Raw genomic sequence first — 25,422 nt, forward strand, 5'->3', positions numbered from 1 at the left:
AATTAGCTATTTTCCGCTTGCTTAGTGTCAGTAGTTTGAAAAGGCACACAAATCATGTGAGCAGAAGGGAGTGAAGAGGTTTAAAGATGCCATGCCAGTACCTGCCTGCCGTGGAACAGCAGTGCAGCCTCACCACCCTTCTCAACATCCAAAGAGTCTCGGACTCCACCTTGCTGAATGCGCAGGCGCGCCTGGGTGTGACTCCGGGTGCTGTGCCCTGTGTAATCTAAACCCAACAGTCAGCCTCACTCCAGCGCATCTAAAGCAGCTGCTTAGCCGCCAGCCGCGCACCAGTCTCCATCCAGGAATTGAAGCGGTGCATACGACGGGGGAGAAGGGAGAAAGAGATTAAACTGAAGGCCATAGGGAGAGGGGGGAAAAAAAAGCCGAGAAAAGAGAGTTTGTGAAGTTTGCTGCCGAAGTTTCCTGCCCTCGAGCCGCGGTCTCGCTTTCAGCACCATGGAGAGCTCTTTCCTGAAACTGGACGCCTCAGCGTTCCTCGAGAGCTGGCAGCACTTTGATACCGACGGTAAGTGCTCCCGCCGGACTGAAGATCAGGGAGAAGTCCAAGAGCTGCCTGTTTGGCACGGGAATGAGGGCAACTAAGAACATGGATAGCCTGGAACCTGTAAACAGTAAAACCTGTGCTTTCTTCCCTCCTAATCGCTTCAACGCTGTGTTTGTCGAGCGGATGCAAACGAAACTTTCAGAAACGCTACCGCTGTGATTATAGTCTTGATCCAAGGGTTAGAGACGAAGTCATTTTCCCCCCACAAGAGCAGTGCAATGCATTATATGGAAAATTAAATCTGAACTGAGCTTTTGACCTTAAAAAAGGGCACATTCCAAGATAATTCCTTCCAGAGCTGTAATAATTTATTTTTTTCGGTGTGCGATTAAAGCTTTAAACTGTTGCTCACTGGAGAACTGAGAAGAAGGAAGGGGCGGAAGCAGTGTAAAGCAGCATATAGAATAGTGAATGGGTATATACACCTTTTTAAAATACATTTTCCTTGTGTGAAGAACTTATTAGAGGTTAGGGCGATATTCACATTATTTTTAGTGGGATAATTTAAGAAGATGAGTCTAGGTCAGCATATTCAGATTTATTCGCATTATGGGTGAAAATATGATTAAGCAAATACAAATATATTCGTTGTTATATCTTAAATCAAAGTAAATTTGACAGGAAAGCTATTACACTGTATTGAACATAAAATAGGTAGTGTTGTGCCTGACTCAGTGTTCAGGGTATCTAAAAATGCCAAATTGTTGTAACAATTAACTCAATATAAATGATGTCATGACAATTATACCTCTCATTTGCCCATACCCCCCTCCCCACCACCACCACTATTACCTTTCCTCCCCTAAAGTAAATCAGGAATACCGGACTACATTAGAAAACTGGGAAATAAAGTCTTCAAATTGTAAAAGTGTATATTCCTTGTAAATTAGGAACTTTGTAACATCAATAAAATTGGAAAATTGGCATTTGCTGATATTTATAATTTATTTAGAGATATTGTGGGATATTGAATTTATAAGATGTTTTTAAATGAGAGGACAGATTCATTGTACATGGGATGTGGTGACAGTTTTCTGAACAGTTTTTAGAAACTAAAAATGGTTGCATGTGAACTGTTGATGTAGGAATCCCCTGAGCAAAAATATTGACTATGTGCATTTTTTAAAATTATATTTAGATAATGGCTACATAGAAGGAAAACAACTTCATGATTTCTTTTGGCACTTGCAGAAGAAATTGGGAACTGATGTAAGTACTAATAAGCACAACAACATATTTCACTAGCTGAGAATATCTATCAGAGGTTAAGCTGCCTAATGTGTGCCTTTAAGGTCATCAAGCTAAGGTTTTCTTAGAAATCAATATGACATACAAGATAAGCTTTTGTTCTTTCCTAGCAACAGGTTCTCGTTCAGATAAAGACAGTTTATGACAGATGCATGTGAAACCATAAATATGTATTTATTATGGGTCATTTACTTTTGGACCTGTTTCTGACTCCTAGGAATCATGAGATATAAACAAAAAAGTAACAGATTCCACTGATCCATTTATATTAATTAATTTATTTATTTATTGAATCTTTATGGATAGAATTCCAGGTAAAAAGAGAAATAAAATATCAGTGGGGGTTGTATTACCATCAACCTGGGCAGAATTAACAAACAGACAATGAAATGCTGAAATAAATTAGGGAAACTAACAAAAACAGCAACACAGTAATAATGGATGATTTCAATTACCCCAGTATTTACAGGATATTCTAGAGAGATAAAGTTCCTAGATTAAGTAAATGACTGCTTCATGGAGCAGCTGGTACAATGACCAATAAGAGGGAAACTATTCAAGACCTAGTCCTTAGTGGACCACAGGGTGTGGTGCCAGAGGTAACAGTGTTGAAGCTACTTGGCAATAGTAATCACAACATGATCAAATTTGACTTAATAAGTAGAGGGATGGCACTAAAGAAATCTACTGTGACAGCATTTAACTTTCAAAAAGGTGACTATGATAAAATGAGAAAAATGGTTAGGAAAAAACTGAAAGGAGCAACTGATCTAAGAGTTTAGATCCGGTATGGACGTTGTTTAAAAATACCATCTTGGAAGCACAGACTAGATGTATTCCACACATTAGAAAAAGTGAAAGGAAATCTAAATGACTAGCAACATGGTTAAAAGGAGAGGTTAGAGAGGCTAGAATAGCTAAAAGAATATCTTTCAAGAAATGGAAAAGGAATCCAAATGAAGAAAACAGTAAACAACATATGTACTGGCAAGTTAGATGCAAAGTATTGTTAAGGAAGACAAAGAGAGAATTTGAAAAGAAGCTTGCCATGGAAGCAAAAACTCATAATAAAAAAATGTTCTGGTACATTTGAGGTAAAAGGTCTGCTAGGGAGTCAGTTGGGAGCATTAGATGATCAAGGCATAAAAGGGGCATTTAGGGATGACAAAGCCATACCAGAGAGATTACATGAATTCTTTGCTTCAGTATTCACTGAGGAAGATGTAAGAGAAATGTCCATCAGTTATTTGTGACCACTTCATCAGGCTTTATTGTGGTTCAGAGAGATACCCATGCTAGAAATGATATTCAAAGATGATGAGTTAGAGGAAATGAAACAAATCTCAGAGAACCTTGAAGATGTACTAGGATAAACTGACAAACTAAAGAGTAGCAAATCAGCTAGACCAGATGGTATTCATCCCAGAGTGCAGAAAGAATTGAGAAATTAAATTATGGACTTGCTATTGGAAATTTGTGAATTATCCTTAACATCGTCTATAGTACCTGAAGACTGGAGGGTTGCTAATGTAATCCCAATTTTTAAAAAGGAATCAAGGGGTGATCCAGGAAACTACAGACCAGTGAGTCTGATGTCCATGCTAAGCAAAATGGTAGGAAATATCATAAAGAACAAAATTTCTGAACATATAGATAAGCATAGTTTAATTGGAGAAAGCCAACATGGATTTAGCCAAGGGAAATCTTGTCTCACCAATTTGTTACTTTTTTTTGAGGGCATAAATAAACATATGGATAAAGGTGAGCCAATTGATATAGTGTATCTGGATTTTCAGATAGCATTTGTCAAAGTCCCTTATAAGAGACTTCTTAAGAAATTAAAATGTCATGAGATATTGGGCAGTGTCCTATTGCAGATTACCAACTGATTAAAAGATAGAAAACAGAGAGTGGGGCTAAATGGTAAATTTTCAAAATGGAGAAAGATGAATAGTGGAGTGCCCTAGAAACCTGTTCTGGGACCACTGCTTTTTAGTATATTTATAAATGACCTGGAAATGGGAGCAACAATTGAGGTGATCAAATTTGACAATGACACAAAATTATTCAAAGTTGTTAAATCACAAGATTATTGTGAGAAATTGCAAGAGGACCTTGCAAAACTGAGAGACTCGGAATGCAAATGGCAAATTAAATTTAATATGGACAAATGCGAAGTGATGCACTTAGGGAAGAGTAACCCAAATTATAGCTATACAATGCAAGGTTCCACATTAAGAGTCACCAATCAGGAAAAGGATCTAGGCATCAATGTTGATAATATGTTGAAATCTTCTGCTCAGTGTACAGTAGCAGCCAAGAAATCAAATAGAATGCTAGGGATTATTAGGAAAGGAATGGAGAATAAAACAGAGAATATCTAATAAAGGGGATGGAAGGCTAAAGAAAGGCTAAAGAGGTTAGGACTCTTCAGCTTGGAGAAGAGATGGCTGAGAGGAGATATCATAGAGGTTTATAAATAATGAGTGGAATGGAATGAGTAAACGTTAATTGATTGTTTACTCTTTCAAAAAATACAAAGACTAGGGACACACAATGAACTTTCTAGGTAATACATTTAAAATTAATAAGAGAAAACATTTTTACTAACACATAATTAAGCTCTGGAATTCATTCAGAGGATATGGTGAAAGCTATTGATGTATCTGCATTTAAAAAGGTTTGGACAAGTTCCTGGAGGAAAAGTCCATAAACCATTATTAAGGAGGAGTTGCAGATATCCACTGCTCATTCTTGGGATAAGCAATTTGGAATCTATCTACCCCTTGGGATCCTGCCAGGTATTTCTGACCTGGATTGGCCACTGTTTGTTATACTCTGGTGGTTTAGTGTGCCCATGGGCCTCGGCCTGGACCAGACCTTCAGGGCTCCACAGTGGCTCCACATGGCTGATGGTCTACCCTCCGCCAGGCCGGCAAGCTCCCAAGGCCAACATCCAAGGATGTTGGAAGTTGAATGGTCCTCCGACCATTCCGAGCCCTTTCGGACCTGCTGCGAGCAGCATGGAGCAGCAGGCCTGGCCTGAGGTTGAGGGCAGACGGACCTTGACACGAAGACAAGAAGATTGATGCAACGGCATCACATGGCACGAAGACTTGGGTTGATGCGACAGCATCACATGGCATGAAGACTTGAGTTGATGCGACGGCATCACATGGCACGAAGACTTGGGTTGAAGACATGACACCAGGACTATGAAGACGTGACACCAGGATTGATGCAATGGCATCGCAGATGAGACTTGACACCAAGGCTAATGCGAAGACATCACGGACCAGTTGTCGATCGACGGCATCCCAGACCAGGGTCGATGCAACGACATCAGAAACATGACGCTGAAGTGCAGACACAGCAAGGAACTTGGAATCCAGATGAGACAAGAAGCAAGGAAGGCAGACATTGGCATTGTCTCTCAGGGCGCCCTACTAAGGCCACCTGCAGGACTGAGTCGTGGACCACCCTGTCCCACTGCGCGCCCTACACAGCCCTTGCAGACTGGTCACGGACAACGAGGAGAACAGGACAGCGCAGGAAAGATCCAGGACATGACGGCTCAAGAGCACAGGACATCTGTCCACCTGCAGGCCACTCCAACCCGGGAAAGACATCGTCCAAGGGAGTCCGGCCCACAGGACCAGAAGACTCAGGAGCGTTGAAGACGAGACATAGGAATGAACATCCAGGAAGGCAGGAACACCAGAATGTAGAAGATCAAGACACCAGGACACCTGGACGAGGACCTCAGGCATGAAGACATGACATGGCAAGAAGAGAAGACATCACAAGATAAGGAGCTCCACAAGACTAGAAGACCTTACAAAGGCTCTGGCAGGCAGGAGCCTCCAGAGCGAAGTCACCACGATGCAAGGCAAGGAACGGACTCACGGAGCAGCCCTTTATAGGGCTGGTACAGGAAACAGTCACAAAGGTGGGGCCAGGACACTTCCTGTGTCTGGCCCTTTAAATGTTGAAGAGAGGTGCGCCGGCGCCTAAGGAACAGGAAACAGGGGCTGTGCAGGACCATGGCCAGTGGCCTGCACAGCTTCTGTGCGTCACACGCAAGCAGGGCCTGAGGAGCAGGCCCTGATGTCGGCAGCGGCTGCAGCCGCTGCAGGAAGCCCCAGGGGCAGCTCCAGCCACCGGATGGCACCGGGGCTTGCGGCCTAGCACCGCGAAGATGGAGGAAGCATTGGGGGCGGTCCCAGCCCTGTGGAGAGAAGCAGGAGGGCCGCGGCTCTGACCGCGGAGCAGAAGAGGATCCAGGGCGGCCTCCGGGCCGCGTGGGCAGGCAAGACCGCGGCTCCAGCCGCACGCGAGGCCCGACGGCGGCGTCCTGCCACGTCGGGAGAAGAACAGCGTGGATAAGTGAGCCTGCTCGCGGGGAGACCCACGGGCAGAGTTCATAACACTGTTGGAATCAGGATACTGGGCATGATAGAACTTTGGTCTGACCCAAAATGGCAAGTCTTATGTTCTTATGATTTAGCTCCACCTTATCATTGGCAGTAGGTATTTCCCTGTCCCCAGAGGGTTTATATATACTGTACCTGAATGTAAATTGCCTTGAACTACAATGAAAAGGTGTGAACGAAAGCCAATTACTATACTGTATATGTGTATATAGATATACATGCACATACATATACATATATAATAGTTTGATGCCAAAAAAAAATGTCATTCAATAAAATAATCAGTTTGATGGTTCCTAAATAAACTCTAGATAAACCTTAGGTATGGGTTTTTTTTCCCCCAAAATAGTGATTCAAGTTATAAAGTCAATGCATAAGCTACTAGTTTTTCTGTATGCAATTCAGAGCATGACTCATGAAAAACATGAACATCCTTTTTCAGTGCAGAAAGATAGGAAGGAAACCAAGCATAGACAAAAATAAATCTCATTCAGTCCCAATGTTCAAAAGTTATAAGTCATTAACTTGGAATTAATTGGAGGTGGGATTTTTTAAATAACTAAATAATGAAACTCATTACTGCTCTGTAAAGGTGGTGATGTCTTACTACTTTTTTCAGGAAAAGGAGCCAACCCCCACCCCAGGTTAGGGGGGAAGTCCAAAACAGTGGAGGTGCTCCACCTCCGAGGATGGGTACAGAAGCTGGTGGGAGGGCCAGTGAGCTCAATTTAATGCAGGAACAGTCCTCCCACCAGCCTCTTCTTTTGGTGTTTTTTTGGCCTGGTAAGGTTGTGCACTTTTGGTTCTATTCCCCCCTCCCCCCAGCCCAGTTGGGCCTACCTGGGCTGCGCAGACAAGATTTGGGCCGAGCTGATGGGGGACCCTGCAGCTGAGCACCATACTGTTCCCAGTTTGTGTGCCTGCCAGGGCTAAGGCAATTGAATCAGGGATTCTTCTCTCTCTACAGCCGGGCCTGCGGCTTGCGAGCGCACATTTGCTGACGTGCCTTTGTGCCAGCAGACTCCTCTTATCCAGTTTCAGGTGTGATACATGAAGGCGGAAATTTGGTTTTGAGTGGGCTTGCAACAGGGAAAGCTGAGGTTAGCATCTTGCACTGGTTGGCCTCCTCCTTCATGCAGGGTGGTCAAGGTTGGCCTGTTCATCAGACTTGTGTCCAAGCAACCAGGCCTCATTTTTATGAGGCCGCACTCTGTCGGGAAACAGGATCACATCAGGTGGCTGCACTCTGCAGCCACCTGATGTGGCTGCACTCTGCAGCCACCTGATGTGGCTGCACTCTGCATCAGGTGGCCTGCATCAGGCTGCATCAGGCTGCACTCTGCAGCCTGATCAGAGTGCAGCCTGATGCACTCTGCATCAGGCTGCACTCTGCATCAGGTGGCTGCAGGCAGAGTGCAGCCTGTTTCCCGGCTGCACTCTGTCGGGAAACAGGATCACATCAGGTGGCAGGTGGCAGGTGGGCCATAGGCTCGCAGCCAGGATGCACTGCAGAAAAAGACAGCCATTGTTGCAGTGCTGCAGTAAACAGAAAAAAATGAGAGTTGTGACAGATGGCCTTCCAGTCTGCCATTCTTTGTTTTGAGGCCTCCTCCTGCTCCTGCGGCGTGTGGATGGAAAAGTGCAGGGAACCCCCATGGGTCTTTGCCACAGTAGCAGCACATTTTTCGTGGGGTTAGAGCCTGCAACCTCTTCGTTTCTCCTGTGCGGGGCTGACACCCCTGCTCCTGCAGTAATCGGGCCCATTCTTTGCCTCTTTTTCTCTACTAGGAAGAGATCTGCCTTCACTCTCCTACCCCATCACGTGTACATTCAGTGTGGGATCGTGGAAATGGCCTGTTCAGGTGCTGTGTCATGTGAGGAGGGACATAGACACGAGGGAGGATGCGGCTGCATGTAGCGGGTCTTCTGTTAGGCGCTGATGAGATGGAGAATTGCACCTCTTGAGCTAGCGACGAGTGTGTGGTTGGGGCCAAGACCAGAAGACTTCTGTGGGAGCTGGTACAGATGTGTGCCCGTTGATGAGGTGGTGACCCATCGGGCAGCTGCCAGTATGCATCTTCAGGTTGTGCTGCTCATTGATGAGGCCTGTAGGAGATGGAGGCCCACAGCCTGTGGGGGGGAGCTGGTGCATGTCATTCAGGGCAATCGTAGGCTATGGCACGTTTCTGGGTGGTGTGGCATCTCTCCTGGCTTCCAGAAGAGTGAGAATAGGGGCTGGGACAGAGAACGAGGCACCCCCTGGATTGTGGAGAGGGAGCTATGGAGAAGGATGGATGCAGTTTCTAATGGGGGTGGATACCTGGAGCAGGTGCTCGGCCTTATGATGCTCAGCCTTATGGCTTCCTTACTCAAGCAGTGGCCTCGTTGTGGCAGTTGCATTGTACCTCAAGAGGATGAGGCTTGTAGCCTTGTTTCTCTGCTTAGGCATGGGGGTGAGAGTTGTTCGACCAAGCGTGCATCTGAGGTGGGCATTTGGCCACTTGTTGAGGTGCTGCGTGCCTGCTAAATAATTTAAAAAAAAAAAGAAAGGGGGGCCTTTTAAGGTGTTTTCTGCACAGTATGGGAAGTCGGGCCTTGCAGCCATGTCATCTAGATGTTGGATGCAAGCTGCCCAGGGGCATGTTGGCTGGTATAGTGTTGGTCAGGGGAGTACAACCCTTTCCAGTCATAGGTTCTGATTGCCAGCTAATTTTGCCTTCCCACCGTATGCCCTCCAACTCCTGTTATCTTCAACTTATGCTTATAGGAGGTGAATTTAAGGTCGGCTTTTGATGGTGCAGCATGCTACAGCTCTTTCCCACCTCAGTGGTATCCCAGAATATTCCTAGCACACTTAGCGGCTGTGGTGATAGATTTCCATTTAGGCAGTGCACTCAAAAAAGAAAAAATTGCAGAGCAAAGCATTCAGGCTGTAAAGCCTAAAGGAGACACGTGTCATGGAAAGTTTCCACTGACCAAGGCTCATATACAGACCAGCACCTAGGCTTTAACTCAGTGCCTCACGGCAACAAGCGGCACCAGGGGTGACACCAAAATGTGCAGGAGTTCCATGCGGTGAACATGTGCAATCAATCAATTGCCTCTTTTCTAGATACAGCCAGAGCCCTGGAGCATGTTCATTAAAGGGATTAACGCAAGGCATAAACAGCGGGGCCCCATTTTGCACAACTCATGCAATGTGAACAGCAACTCTTCCTTTTCGCTGTCTTGAGTCTCTTTTGAGTGCTTTCAGCCTCTGTCTCATACCCAGGCTGAGAGAGACAGGGATAATGTGCAGTAATCCTGGGATGTGACTCACTCCTGGGCCATGGTTGGAGGTGGGATGCTGGGCTTCAGAAGACCTTTCAACTGACCCAGTATGGCAAATCTTATACCGTATTCTTATATATTCTTATTTGGTATAATCTCAATTTTAGGTTGCCAGCATTGGAATGCAGACATGTTAAGTACATTTATTTGTATTTCAATGCATCCACTGCCCTGCTTAACTTTCAGATCATACAGGTAGTTTGGAGTCACTCTATCTGCAGGCTTGGTCTTCAAGCTTTTACAGTCAATTTTAGCCACAGGCTCCGTGGTTAAATACCTTCCATCCCTTTGCATTAAGGCTGCTCGCTAACTGATGATCAGATGCAGGCCAGTGCCCAGGCTTTGCAAATGAGTCACTAGCAGTGGCTCCAAAACATGTAGAATTTCTCTTCCGAGGACATGCATAATCATTAATTTCCTTTCCTGCTAGCTACAGCATGAGCCCTGGTGTGTGGTAATTAATGGGTTGCATTCAGGTCCTGGATAGCCAGGCCCCCATTTTACGTAGAACATAAAATTCACACAGCACTGCCTCATCTTCGCCGCTTTTGAGTCCTTTCAGCCACTGTCATACACTCATGCTGAGAGGGCAGGGACAGGAACAATGTGCAGTGAGCCTGGGACATGACTCACATTGAGCATTGTGTTTTGGCACCCATATGCAGCAGTGAGAGCTGAACCAGCTACCTGCACCTGACAGCCTCCCCCCCCCCCCCCCTTTTCTTCTTCATTCATATATAGTTTTATTTTGCATGCAATGTTATTTTTAGACTTCTGGCATGCTTACTAGTTGTATTTCTAATGTATATGCATCTTCTACTTGCCTATTATCAGAAGATACAGGCAGTTTAGAGTCAGTCTTCCTACATGCCTGCTGTTTATGCTATTGCGGTCAATTTTACCTGCAGGCTCAGTAGTTAAATATGCCGCATTGCTCTGCATTGAGGCTGCTCAGGTATGCCTGATCGGACATGTACCCAGGCAGCAGAAGTAAGTGAACCCAATCATCTTACTTTAACAGTAATAAGCTTGTGAAAATATTGACTGTTGTTCAATCAGTTCTTTGTAATTTATCTTGGACAGCATGGGTAATGAGCAATTAATACTGGACTTCTGTATCGGGGGCCCAGAGCCTTCTTAGCACAGCAGTCAGTGTGTCAGCATCTTAATCTGGAGGTTCTGAGTCAACCCTTTGAGAAGGCAAGAATCAACCTTATCACCCCAGCACTTGTATGCCAACACTTCCTGAGTGTGATCCTTTTCTCTTCATTTAGCAGATCAGTTATGACATCCAGGCCCACATCACCTTCAGAAATTTCCCCCCAGCAGGTAGCACATGTGTTCCTTGGCTTCAAATAGCTCACACATCTCGAGACCTAAGGCACCAACAATGTTCTGAAATCACTGTCAGCTTTTGATCCGTAAGTTAGTGTATATACTCATGTATAAGTCGATCTCATGTATAAGTCGAGGGTATTTTTTGGGCCCCAAAATCAACATTTATCTGTCACCCGTGGATAAGTTGAGGGTAAAACCTAGGGGCTTATGAAATGGTGAAATCATATTAAGAAACAAACTGATAACTTAAGAAAATCGCTTTTATTTATTTTTTAAAAGCTGATTTGCTTGGTGCCAGTAGAACCTCCTCGTCCAGTGACCATGGCTTCCTTACTTCCAGGACTTCCGCCTCAGTAAGCGGATTATAAGGATGTCTTTTCAAAAAGGAGTGCTGAAGTCTTATCTCCTCATCGCGTGTATGGCTGCAGCATTATGCTTGCCCCAGAAGTCATGACTCCACATAGACATGTTTACCCCTGTCTCTCCCAGGCACTCAGGCCATGTCTGCCTACATTCAGGAGAATCTGGAATAAGGATTATTTATCCACCCATCCTCCTCCCTGGCAGAGCATGAGGTCTTCTTCATTGCAAAGAAAGATGGATTTCTCAGGCAGTGCATGGACTAAGAAGGACCGTTATCCATTACCTCTAATAGCAGAACTCTTCGACCGCCCACAGGGAGACAAGATTTTCACAAATTTGGATCTCAGGGGTGCATATGATCTCATCCGCATCAAGGCTGGTGATGAATGGAAAACGACATTTAACACTCGCAATGGACATTACAAGTATTTGGTCATGCCCTTTGGGCTTTGCAACATCCCTGTGGTTCTCCAGAAAATGGTCAATGAGATCTTTCACTTTCTGCTATCCACTTAGATGACATATTGATCTTTTCTCAAACCCTGAGTTCCCACTGAAGACATGTTTGCATTAATCTGCAATGCCTTTGAGAAAATAATCTTTATCCCAAACTGGAAAAATGTGTCATTGAACAAGAGGAGCTCCCCTTCCTTGGGTACATAGTCTCATGAGATGGATTCTGCATAGATCCTGCCAAGGTAAAAGCCATCCTACCAAGATAAAAGCTCCATGGGCCTCATCCCATGGGGCTCCAGGCCTTACAAAGATTCCTGGGTTGCTAGTTATTACACCAGTTTATTCCAAATTACTCCACCTTGGCAGCCCCCCTTATTGTCCTTACCCACAAAGGCACCATTACCAAAGAGTGGCCACCAGAGGCTATCGAGACTTTCCAAAAGTTAAAGAATGCCTTCACTGGCAAGCCTTGCCTATGTCATCTGGACACAACATGACCCTTCATTTTAGAGGTAGATGCATCTACCCTGAGGTTAAAGGCTATGCTCAGCCAACACACTTCAGAAGGGGTATTATAGCCATGTTCCTTCTTTTCTAAGAAGTTCTCCCCAGCCAAATGCAACTACAGCTTTGGAGACTGAGAGCTCTTAGCAGTCAAACTATACATAGCTCACAGGAACCTCAAACATTTATATCAAGCTCAGCTGCTCAATGTGAGACAGGCTCGTTGGACTTTGTTCTTTGCTTGCCTTGATTTTGAGTTATGTTACCACCTAGCACTCAAGAATCTACAAGCAGATGCCCTCTCTCGCTCTTTCCAGACTGAGGTTGTCCCAGAACCTCCTAGGCACATCATCGATCCAACTAAGATATTCCTGACCACTATGGTGCCCATCCCTCCAGGAAAGATGGGGTACCTTCCAGACTGGATGAGAAAGTTTTGAAATGGGCCAATGACTCCCATGTTGAAGGACACCCTGGGCAGTCATGAACCCTTGAATTGCTTCAACAGTACTATTGGTGACTCCAAATGAAGCAAGATGTCAAGGCCTATGTTGATTCATGTCCTCCTTGCACACAGCAAAAAGTGCTGCATGGCTGATTCTGGGGGCTGTTACAGCTGTTATCAGCCCCCAGGGAACCCTAGACCCACTTCTCCATGGATTTTATCGCAGACCTCCCTATCTCTAATGGCGCCACTATGATATGGTTGGTGATTGATCATTTCCTCAAGATGGCACACTTCATCTCATCAAGAGGTCTTCCTTCCACTTTGGATCTGGCCTGTCTCTTCACCCTCCATGTCTTTCACTTACAGGCATTGCTGAAGCTCATACTACCAGATATAGGAGTTCAGTTCATTGTGTGATACTAGCCTTGTCTCTGCAAAATGTTTGGTATCACATTTGACTACACAACAGCCTACCATCTGCAAGGCAACAGGCAAGCAGAGTGTACCAACTGTACTCTTAAAACCTTCCTCCACTCATATGTAAATGAGCATAAGGACAAATGGGCCACCCTCTTGCCTTGGGCCAAATTCTCCCGTAATAATCACATCAACGCAGCCACCTGCTTCTCCCTTTTCCAGTTAGTTTACAGAAAACAACCATTGCCTTCTCTACCATTGCCCTTGACAATTCCTTCACCGGTGGCTCAGATCTCAGCCCAGGAATTGCATGAATTATGGGCATGGACCAGTTAGTTGATTGAGAAAGCCACCACCCAGGCAAACCTGAACAGCAGATACCTCAAGAAGGCCAGGTCTCTGATTCAAGATAGGGGAGAATGTTTGACGAAGTACCCATCACTTACACCTTTGACTTCCCTTGATATGCTTGGCACCTTGCTTCATTGGATCTTTTTCTGTGTTGTGCCAACTGGGTCCTGTCACATACCAGTTAGGATGACCACCCACATTAAAGATCCATAGCATGTTTCACGTGTCCTTGCTTAAACCAGTAGTTGCCCACCACTTACACTTTTCACTTTCCTCAATGTGCTTGGCACCTTGCTTCATTGGGCCTTTTTCTGTGCTGCGCCAACTGGGTCCTGTCACATACCAGTTAAGATGACCATCCACATTAAAGATCCAGAGCATGTTTCACATGTCCTTGCTCAAACCAGTAGTGCTCTCTTGGCCCTCCAGAGTGCCACTTGAACCCCAGGAGTTAATTGCAGATGGAGATACCATATATGAAGTTCAAGAAATCCTGGACTTCTGCAGGAGGGGCAGATATGTCGAATACTTAATCTCATGGAAGATCTATGGCCCAGAAGAAAATTCATGGGAGCCATCGTCCAACATATTGGTTCCCAACCTTTTAAAAAACTTTCACCATCGGTACCCCAGTAAACCCAAGGCCTCAAGAGGGGAGCTTTAGGGGAGGGAATGTTATGCTTGGTGGTTCTCAGACTGCCCCCATAAACTGCTACTCTTAACTCTATTCACTGGCCAGCCATACCACATCCTGATGCAGAGAGGCACCATTGACGCGCCATGCCACCTCCTGGCACAGAGAATGCCATCAGCTATCCATGCAGTAGAATGCTGGCATCACTGACACACTGCGTCTTCCTAGGTGCACACATGCCTCTTGCCAGCACATAAAGAGACCATGGTGGGAAAGTCCCCACGGCTCCTAATTATGAATTCAGCCCCATGGATCTATAAGAAGGTAGCATTCCAGAAACAACTTGCCTCTGCAACTCTCTAATGGTGTGTATTGCTTCTCTGCTTTCCAGCTTGTCTTCAGTCTTCATCCAGCTTCTTCTCAGTCCTTGTCCAACTTGATTTCATCTTCGTTCCTTGCTTGTTCTTGCCTTTGCCTGTCTGCCCTGCCTATCTGTCCTTTTTTCCTCTTTTGGACAGATATCTGGTTTTGACCTCAGCTCGGACCTTGGATATGCCTGACTGCCACCTGCCTCTGACTATTGCCTGGACCTCAGATAAGCCTGACTACCACCTGCTTCTAACCATTACCTGGAAGCTGGATGTGTTTGACTGCGGCCTGCCTCTGACCCTAGCTAGCTACAGACTTCCTCTTCTGCCTCCAGGAGAGGCCACACTTAAATTCTGCTGGCCCCGGAACCCAAAGGCTCAACCTAAGGGGAACGTGGGCTGGTATAAGTGAAGGTCCTGACTAGTCTTTGCTTTGCTGGGTCCACCTGCCTATGGTGAGAACCTGCAGGTAGAGCCAGTCTTGTCTGAGCCCAAGGGTCCACAGATGCTACATTGCACATAGCATGTACAATATGAAAGTTAGGCAGGGAATATCAAGTGGGTATCTCCTGCCACCATGTTGCATGGGTGGGTGAGAGAGTAGACAAGTTGCCTGTCATGTCTTCGGCTTTGAAGGCCCAAATTGGTCTGATTATCCCCCAGTACTCCAGCTGCATCCTTAACTAGTGAGTCCTGATCTTACTATTGACCAGGACATCATTGGGGGGTGAGACTTTGATGGCTCTGCATTCCCAGCACCAGAATATTGCATTAGCATGATACGTAATGAACTATTACGAACTGCAACTCAGGTAAGGGCATGGTCACTCTGTAGAGATTGCTTAATAGTCTAATGTTTTAGTTAATGGTTGAATTTTGTATTGTAATTTGACCTATGCTGTGACCATATTCATCCAATAAAGATCTGCGTTTGTGAATAATATTGTGCCAGAGAGCTTCATTCACAGTGAAATTTGTTGGGGGAGGAAGGAGGGTGGGGTTAAAGAGAAACATGGAATTGAAAGGAGGCGAGTATGCACCTGACACAATTGTGCAATTTTTGTGTTACTTTCAGTTACATCGTGTGCAAACAAAATTACAAGGTGCTTTGTGGTACCTTAAGACTAGCGAATATATAGACTAAGTTCTAATCAATATAGAATATAGACTAACCAATTTATTGAGGCATCAGATTTCAAGGACAACAGTCGAATTCATCAGATGAATGCCTTAATAAACTGGTTAGCCTATGCGCCATCAGTCTCTTTGTCATTTTTTTGTTACAGACTTACATGTCTACTTCCTCTGGAAGTTTCCATCTTGAACAAGGGTCCAGAACTTCTAGTGATTTACTCTTTCCAAACATGGTAATATTTTGAAAGACAAGGCACAGTAGTTTAATTAAAGGCAAGATTTTAATTTTTGAAGGCTGCTTTCAAATGCCAAAGTAGACTGTAGATGAACTAGTCCTTTAGTATCAGACCATTTCTTTAGCAAAATTCACTGAGTATTGTATTACTACTTACAAATTTGTAATTGTGGTAAAAATCATGCAAAAATGATCAAATCTTGATTTCAACTGAGTTCAAAGCAACATAATGTAACTGTAACTGTTTATATTGCTGTTTATGTAACTATTAAGTATTGCTAATATGTACAAAAAAAAAAGTTACCTTTTCAACACAGTCCAATACCTACATGCAAACAGGGGATTCATCCACAACCATTAAATCAGAAATCAGATTTAACATCTGCTTACACACAAGAGAACCCAAGTATATGTGCTGAAAATAAAACAAATATCCTCAGAGTGAGAAACAACTCAATATTCCATGTTGCTTCTTTAACCTTCAGTAAACAGTATGCATAGATAATAACAGCAACTTTTAAACAGCCACGTGGGCGCACATTACGCATGTATGCTGGCTCGCACCAAAGGGTGGAGCCATTTTATAACATATGCGCATATATGCGCATATATGTGCACATGGTATAAAGAAGGCTGTCACACGTACATATGCACACAATTTTATATGGATGCACGCTTGTGTGCACGCAAATGCCGCCTTTTACTGCGTTAAGTGGGGGGAGTTTAGAAGACATCCACGCTGACGCAATTGCAAGTTTCTCCAGTTCGTTCCCAGTTTGCCCAGGTAAAGGATAGGGCTTCCTCATCCCCCTTGTTAATTGGCCTCTCTTTTACCCTGTTAGCCCCTCCCCTTAAAACCCCACTGAATAGCCTAGCTTGAATTTTGTTTTAGGATTTACATGTCAACCTTAGCAGATGTAAACTTACGCTGTAGGGGACTCTAGCACATGCTTGTGCGTATAAGTATTTACATGCTGGTTTCATTCATAAATCCTGGAATGCCCATGCTCCGCCCAGAGCATGCCACACCCCTCCCCTTTTCAGAAAAATATTTTGTGCATGTACCGGGATATATGCACATAGGTGGACACCTTTTAATATCCATGTTGTGCGTACCACCCTATTTCTGCATGTATCGCTCGGCTTCGGTGTGTGCCAGCCTTTTAAAATTCACTCCATAGTGTACTGAAAGTGGTTAGTGGTATCCTTCACTAATTTGAAGTTGTTGATGACACAGACATACTTCAAGGGGTGTGCAGCCTTTATTGGAAACTCAGAAAAGGCAACAGGCAGAAATATACTTGGGGACAGCAGCAAGCCATCACATGCAATATGTATATATTCTTTGCAGGCTGTATGAAACTAGATATAAATCCCAGTGAAAGAACTGGGCCCATCACTCTCCTTCTCAGAGTCCTCAGGAGGAGCCTTGACTCCTCTGCATATCTGTGTTTACAGAAAGAACCCTAACCCATTGCATTTCCACATTCCTGAGACTGCTGATCTCATCAGAGCACTGATCCAGCTGTTGCATTTGGTGCTGATAGCTCACAGAGTGGCAGAATGAAAGGAGAGAAGAAGGTGAACATCCTCCTGGCACTACCTGGCTTTCTCAGCAGGGAACTATAGACTGGACCGCAGAATCAGAAGAGAAAAGAATATGTCCCACATCAAACAAAAAATGCCAATGAGTTCCGAAAAGTACAATAGGACTTCTTGTCAAAGTGAACATTTTTAGAAAAAATGGAGAGGAAGGTCACCCTTAAGGAAATAAGTTTGGGTTTGCCATTTGTTTAAAAATTCAGGGGTTTTCCCCTCTTAAAAGAGTCAATCGCAGTGCTCTGGCAAACAAGATGCATTTGTTTGTGTCATTTTTATACTTTAATTCTTAAGATATTGTTATTGTTTAACATGAATAACCACAAGACTTTACTAAGATTTAATTTCTACTGTGGTACGTTCTTTGCATGACAGAAAGATTAGAAACAGGCATTGAAATAAGACAGATGTGGTCAAGAGAGAGTCGCAGCACATAGGCCACACAGATGTAATTTGTGTGTCTGGCTTTCATTTCAGAGTTCTGGTTCATTCCAGGTGTCAGATCTTTTCCTTGCCCTTTTCCCTGCAAAACCTCAGAATGCACAATACAAGCATTTCAAGGAACAGAAGGATAAAAAAAATGTTATGACACGGCCTGCATGGCTGTATGCTGGGGCTTAGAGGAATCAAGTTGTGTCTATTGACCAGTAGGGTTGATGGGGGGGGGGGGTTAGGTGCCTTACAAAAGCAACGCATCTGATCCTAGTGAGGGCAGGAAGATTAACCGTCTCTACTGCAGCATCCCCAGCCTACCCAAGGAGTGGTGGCGAGGCACATTTCAGAGAAAACGTCTCTCCAGCTCTCCTGGCAGTCAGGGCACATGTCCTGTTGGGGCAGACTAAGTGGTGTGCATATGAGCAGGCGATATAAAGGGAGACATGATGAATTTAAAAAAACAAAACAAAATCAAAACATGTTGAGCAGAAATGTGGGGGAAAAGTGTTTGGGATTTCTTTGGCCTGAGGGTTTCCTGCTGCTTCCTTTGGCTTCCAGCTCCACTTTAATTGGCTTCTCTGGGATCCTTCATTTACAACTACCTGGAGATTTCCCCTGGTTTTGGGTTTTGTTTTGTTTTTTAATATCCCACTCCCAGCTCAGCCTGTCTATCAGAGTGACAGTCCTCAGCTGGGGGCCACAAATCGCAGCTCCCCCCCCCCCCCCCAACCCAGCCGATGTGGACCCTAAGCCCGGGCCGCTGGGTCCACATCAGTGACCCAGCGGATCAGTGACCCAGCGGATGTGGACCCAGCAGTCCACATCAGTCCACATCAGTGGATGTGGACCCTAAGCCCGGGCCGCTGGATGCTGCTATTGCTCAGTGATGGCTGAGGCTTCCTTCCCTCAGTGACTGTAAGCGTGGCCTGTGCGGCATCCGCAGTCCTGACCGGCCTGAGGAGCAGAAACGCAGCCCAGAAGGGGAGCACAGGTCTTCTTCCTGGCAGCGCATAGCACGTCCACTCAGCCAACTAATAGGGGAATGTGTTCACAAACACTATATCCAGCAATTTAATTAAAAAAAAGTCATCAGATATCAAAAACCGCTGACTTAATCTGCCACTTTTTCTTCCTACAAGTACAAAATATGAAAAATCTTTGAATCAGTCTGTGATTACGTGATAAGAACATAAGAACTTGCCTCCCTGTGGAGCTGATGCAGTAAAGTGCACTCAGCCTAGCGCACAGGTCTAAGCACAGCTGGGCGTGCATTTTGGATGCGCTAGACTAGCAACTGATGCAATAAGGAGATTGGTGCGTCCAAAACACACGCCCAAACAAATTGTAGCCGATAGCGCCCTTCACATTTAAATTCCATGTAGATAGGGCCATTAGCTATTACCCCCGATGTAGAAAATCGTAGGGTGCCCAGCGCACACTTTTTAATGCTGCAAATTTAACTCCAGCCCTCCTCTGCCTTCTCTTCTCCAAGCTGAACAGCCCTAACCTCTTCAGTCTTTCCTCATAGGGGAGCAGCTCCATCCCCTTTATCATTCTGCTCACCCTTCTCTGTACCTTCTCCATTGCCAATATCTCTTTCATGAGATCTGGTGACCAGAGCTGCACTCAGTACTTTAAGATGGTAACTTTAAAATGAGCGCGAGGGCAGCTCCCTATGCGCTTATGTGGGAATAAGTGCACAAGCTCTTGAATTTTAAATTGCCTGCACAAGTGCGCACATATTATTTAAAATATGCCTACCACACATATGTGTGCTCCCAATAGTAAGCAGTTGCATAAGGAAACCTTAATAGCATATCTTTCCATTGGACTTGTCGGCTTTTAAATGCGCAAGTGAAAAGATTTTAAAACATGCGCACATGATGGAAATAACCAGTTTGACCACTTAGTCCACCAATTTGCCCAGTCTATCTCCAGGTCATCAAGAACTCTCTGGTTACTCAGCCTGCACGCCCCCCTCCCCCCAGTTTACTCAGACCTCTCACCCAGTAAGTTTTGGCTGTAACAAATTATTTTCAGACTTACATCTGATAAAGAACAAAAGTAAATATGTGCTGGTAACAGCCCAACGCATGCTGTGGTCGCCAGTTTTAAAATCAGCATTTATGTGGTAAATGTTGGCCACACCCCAGAACACCCCTCACCTGCCCCAACTGTGCTCCCTTTTTTTTGTTGCTTGTGCATATATGCAAGCAATTTGGCAATTTTAAAATAAGAGACTCATTGCATTCATCACTCTAAAATAGGGCTGCTGACATTTTCCTCAATGTTATACAGCCAGACCAAATTATTAGTAGCCACCCAAATTAGCTTGGTTATATGCAGACCACTGGATGCAATCAGCCCTGGGCATTCCAGAGGTGTAGAAGAGTTTGTAAGGGCATTCTCCCCTAGTCACTCTCCTCTCTATGTTCCCCTTCTTGTTGCTCACTCTTTTCCATCTTCTCCCTCCTTCCGCACTCTTATACTCCTTCTTTTGTCTTTTCCAATTCACTTCTCCATCATTCCTTCTTCTCGGCCCCTTTGCATTATTTTACTTCCTTCTTTCTCACCCTTCCATCTCATCTCCACGAACAATATGCTTTAATGCTATGAAATAGACAATTTTAGACAAGCCTCTTCTCACTTTCATGCTTTTTCTCTCCTTTCACCATTTCATTGGAATGACCTACTACCTGGAAATCCGATAGGCTACATCTCTAGTAATATTCCATACAAAGTTCAAGACACATCTCTTCAAGTGGGCTTAGTTCGTCCATTCCTTTTTGCCTTAACTCACTGTTCATTCAGGGCTGGCGGAAGTACTAGGCGAGCTAGGCCTAGGTCTAGGGCACCAACCATTAGGGGCACAAGCTATGTGGGGCCGCCGCTCGCGAGAGATGGGAGTCGGAGCTGTGACCGAGGGGGGGGGGGGGGGGCGCAAGGCAGAAGGTGCCTAATGCACCTAATCCCCTTGCACTGGCCCTGTGTTCAATTGACTTTGTACCATTGTATGTTCATTTCCTGTAATCTTGTGACGTGCCCTGGGCAACGCACCATGCAGCTACCGTAAATAAATACATGTATTTGAGAAAACCCTTGCTTTTCATGAGCAGTTCTCTGCTGCAGAAATATCACAAAAGATCTGGAGCGCAGCTGTCTCTTGCACTGAAGCACTTAAGTAATCAACAAAGACAGAGATGGATTATTATGCATTAGCTGCTTAGTTACCAGCTTTATAAGTCTAGGCCTGTTCTGTTTTCATCCTGTGGTGGGTAGCATTTGATATACTGCATATTGCTTATGTGGGTGAGACAGGCACTCAGGAGTTAGCTTGGAGGGTCAGAGGAAAAGTACATTTTAAAATGAACTGGTGCTGTCTTCACATGATGGTTTCAAGTAAAATATTGTGATTGTGACTTTTATATACACTTGCAAAGGAAAATAAGATTTTATTACACAGCATAGATTAGTCAATTTCTCTCCTTATTCATGTGGAAAACCTAATGCCCCACTGAAATGTCTATCAGGTAATAGAAAGTAAATGAGTTTAAAGTACTATGCAGAAAAGCACAGTAGGTTTGCATGTATTGGCAGAAAGACTTTATGTAAAGATATAAAGTAGGATTTGCACAGGGCCATGGTGAAAACAGATACAAATGAATATAATTGCACTATTTTAAAATTACAAACCATGAGCACTGAAGTAAATGTGCACGGATGGGGTAAATGGGGGCCAGGGAGGTCACAGGCCAAGAAAATGTTTTAGGGAAAAGTAGAATCGGAGGAGTCCGGGGAGGCCTGGATCAGTCCAACCAGGTAGGCCCAAGCCCTGGTCTTGATTTTTACAGTGTGGGAGGGGGATTGGAGGGGCCCGGCTCAGCCCAACTGAGTAGGCCCACACCCCGGGCCCTGGTTTGTTTTTTCAGGGAAGAAGGGGGTTGCAGAGCTTCAAGGAGGCTCTTTTCTTTATTTAAAAACAAAATCAAAAGTGCCAAACAACTTGGGGGCATTTTTGTGGGTGTCAGGTTTTGATTTGTTCCATTTGGAATTAACCAAAAATGGCCTCATTCATCCTGTTTTTCTCATTTGTTTCAAATGAGTCCACATCCCTCAATGTCTATGTCTGTTCTGTCTCTTGCCCTACAGTTTAACGCACCTCATCTCATCTCAATTCAACAGAATTTTGCAGTGCAGGCATTACTCTCAAACAATAAGTCCCATAACAGATAGAACACAGAGATGACTTTTTAACATGTTGTCTGGGATAAGAGTTTTAAACAAGCAAAACAAGTCATAAAGTTAATTGTGGGGCCAATTTACTCACTTTTGGGGCTTTGGGGAGTGAATATCTCAGAAAATTCAGGTTTTGTCAAATACCAACTGTGACAAAAGACCTATTTGGGAGGGATGTAGGGTGGACAAAAAAGTATTCTGCACTGCACCCTACGGGAAAAGGAAGTCATGGTCATTGCTCAAGGGTGACACCTGGTGGCTGGATTCAGGGCCCATAATTCTAGGGTTCTAGAGGGAACCCTTGTTGCGTTGCCACCAGCCAAAGGATTAAGTACATTGATATGGGAAGGGGTGGGTTTGCAAGATTTACAAAATAGAGGAAAGATTTTGGGTAGTTGTGAATGAAGACTCATGGTGCCAGGATTCAAGCCTTGGGTTCTCACTGAGCTGGAGGCCCGAAGGAGCGGGACGAAACTGGTGAGCCAAAAAAAAAAAAAAGAACAATAGGGTTGGGCAAGAAGGAGAACCACCATAGAAGCTTCTGTTCCACCCATAAACTGCCTGCAAATGTTGGATTCGTGGACCCTTGGGCCGATCGGAGCCGTAGGAAGAGCTGCTGTAGGTGGTAGAAGCAGTGACCCCGACCGGGAGGCGGCAAGGACAGACTGGTGGCAGGTCGAAGGCGGGACTCTGGAAGCCCTATGCGACCAAGGGCTCTGGCGAGGAAGGAGGTGATGGTGGCGCTGGCACGGCGTTGAGAAAACCTTCGCCCTGGAAGCCGATCCGCCCCCGAGAGGAGCTCGTAGGAGTTCGGCCGCTGGGACTTAGGAGATTCACCCTGGAAGCCGGAGTCCCCCCAGGAGGAGCCCGTAGGGACCCGGCCGCTGGGACTTAGGAGGGCCCGCGGGGGCCTGGTCAGCTGTAGTCCAAGGTCGAGTGCCGAAGGGTCATTGCTCGCCGGTCCAGAGTTAGGAACCAATGGATCACCGTCAGCCAGTCCAAGATTAGGAGCCCGAGAGTCAACGTAAGCCAGTCCGAGGTCAGAAGCCAGAGGGTCAACGTAAGCCGGTCCGAGGTCAGAAGCCAGAGGGTCAACGTAAGCCGGTCCGAGGTCAGAAGCCAGAGGAAACCAAATGCCAGTCCGGAGTCAGGAGCCAAGAAGAAACGTCAGCCAATCCGAGTCAGGAGCCAAGGGAAAACAACAAGCGGAACGCAGCAACTGGAGACAGGAACAACCCTGGGAACCTCGTTGCAAGGCCCTGAGGAGAGGGACTGCAGGGCTTAAGTAGCCCTGCAGCGTCTGACGTCACTGGGAGGATGGAGGCAGGTTTCCCGCGCCTGGCCCTTTAAGAATCGGGCCGAGACGCGCGCGTGCCCCTAGGGGGCAGAGCTAGCCGCGGCGAGACGCCGGCTGCTCCGGCAGTGCACGAGCCGCGTGGAGGGAGCAGGGGCAGGCCCGAGCGCCGCGCGGGGACGCCGAGAGCGCCGCGGCTAGAGCCCCTGGAGACCCGAGGAGGGCCGGGAAGCCCCGGAATCCCTCGGAGGTAGGTGAAGCGGCCGGGGCCGACCCGGAGCCACAACAGTACCCCCTCCCTTACGCCCCCTCCCTGGGGGTCGAGGCTTGTCCGGCTGCTGGAGGTGGAAGCGTCGAAGGAGATCCTTATCCAGGATGTGGGAAGAAGGCTCCCACGAATTCTCCTCCGGACCATATCCCTCCCAGGACAGCAGGTACTCCCAGCGGTGGCGACGGCACCAGACATCCAAGACCTCCTTCACCGTGTAGGTGACATTCGGATCCGAGGAAACGTTGGAGGGTACTGGCGGAGCCGCCCGAAATCGAGAGAGCACCAGTGGCTTGAGGAGGGACACGTGGAAGACGTCATGGATTTTAAGCGAGGAGGGCAGCCGCAATCTATAGGAAACCGCCCCAACGCGTTCAGCCACCGGGAAAGGTCCAATGTAACGAGGTGCTAATCTCATGGAGGGAGTCCGCAATTGAATGTGCTTCGTACTTAGCCATACCCTCGTCCCGGGTAAGAATACCGGGGCGGGCCGTCGAGACCGGTCTGCATACGCCTTGAAGCGAGCTGCAGTTCTGCGAAGCTTCTCCTGCGTGGAAATCCAAAGGTGATGAAGCTGGTTAGCTGTTAGTTGTGCTGCGGGGGAAGTGACTTGTACCGGTAACGGTAGTGGGGGTCTTGGGATCCTCCCATAAACCAGCTGAAAGGGGGATTGACTCGTAGCAGAGTGCTTATGGCGGTTGTAAGAAAATTCCGCCCAGGGAAGGAGAGAGACCCAGTTGTCTTGGAGCTCATCTACGAAAGCTCGGAGGAAGGTTTTCAGAGACCGGTTGGTCCGCTCCACTTGGCCGTTACCCTGGGGATGAAAAGCCGTGGTAAAATCCAACTGTATCCCAAATTTCTTGCATAATGCCTGCCAGTACTTGGCCGTAAATTGAGGGCCGCGATCAGACGCGATATGCGAGGGCAGTCCATGTAACCGGAAAATATGCTGGACGAATAGGTCAGCCAGCTCAGGAGCTGTGGGCAGCTTGGGCAGAGGGATGAAATGTGCCATCTTAGAAAAGCGGTCCACAGTGACCCAAATTACAGTCTTCCCCTCAGAGCGAGGCAAGTCCACCACAAAGTCTGTGGAAAGGTGGGACCATGGTTCTGCGGGAATAGGAAGCGGCTGGAGTAGGCCCCACGGGCGTCCCGGTGGGGGTTTCTGCTGAGCGCATGTGGGACAGGACTGAGCATAGTGCCGGACATCCTCTCTCACTCGTGGCCACCAGTAAAACTCAGTGAGTAATTCAAGGGTTCAAGAAATCCCAGGATGGCCTGCCGTCAGGGAGTCGTGTGCCCATGCCAGAACCTTCCTCCGTGAACGAACCGGGACCACCGTCCTCCCTTCGGGCCCTAAGTTCGTAGCTGCCAGTAGGACTTTAGCTGGATCCAATATATACTGAGGGGTCTCCGTAGTATCGTCAACCTCGGTGGTGCGGGATAGAGCGTCTGCCCGTACATTCTTGGCTGCGGGTCGGTAGCGAAGCGAGAAGTCGAAGCGGCTAAAAAAGAGGGACCAGCGGGCTTGTCGGGGATTGAGCCTCTGAGCATGAGACAAGTACTGCAGGTTCTTATGGTCGGTATATACTATGATCGGATGTTGGGCTCCCTCCAGCCACTGACGCCACTCCTCGAACGCTAACTTTATGGCCAACAGCTCCTTGTCGCCAATCCCGTAATTCTTTTCTGCCGGTGAAAACTTGCGGGAGAAGTATGAGCAAGGCCAGGTCTTGCCAGTGGGAGAGGTTTGGAGTAGTACT

At 46.3% G+C, this 25,422-nt stretch overlaps 1 protein-coding gene across 1 annotated transcript in view; it reads left to right on the top strand.

Annotated features, from left to right (window-relative positions):
* The first annotated feature begins 249 nt into the window (after positions 1 to 249).
* Positions 250 to 25,422, top strand: part of SCGN (secretagogin, EF-hand calcium binding protein) — a 146,771-nt gene continuing 121,598 nt past the window's right edge. Inside the window, 2 exon segments of the mRNA XM_029590794.1 lie at positions 250 to 529; positions 1,707 to 1,777. Of these exon segments, the coding sequence (XP_029446654.1) occupies positions 460 to 529; positions 1,707 to 1,777 (141 nt within the window). The 5' untranslated portion in view covers positions 250 to 459.

The sequence above is a fragment of the Rhinatrema bivittatum genome, chromosome 2, assembly GCF_901001135.1.
Source record: "Rhinatrema bivittatum chromosome 2, aRhiBiv1.1, whole genome shotgun sequence".
In the NCBI taxonomy this organism is placed as follows: Eukaryota; Metazoa; Chordata; class Amphibia; order Gymnophiona; family Rhinatrematidae; genus Rhinatrema; species Rhinatrema bivittatum.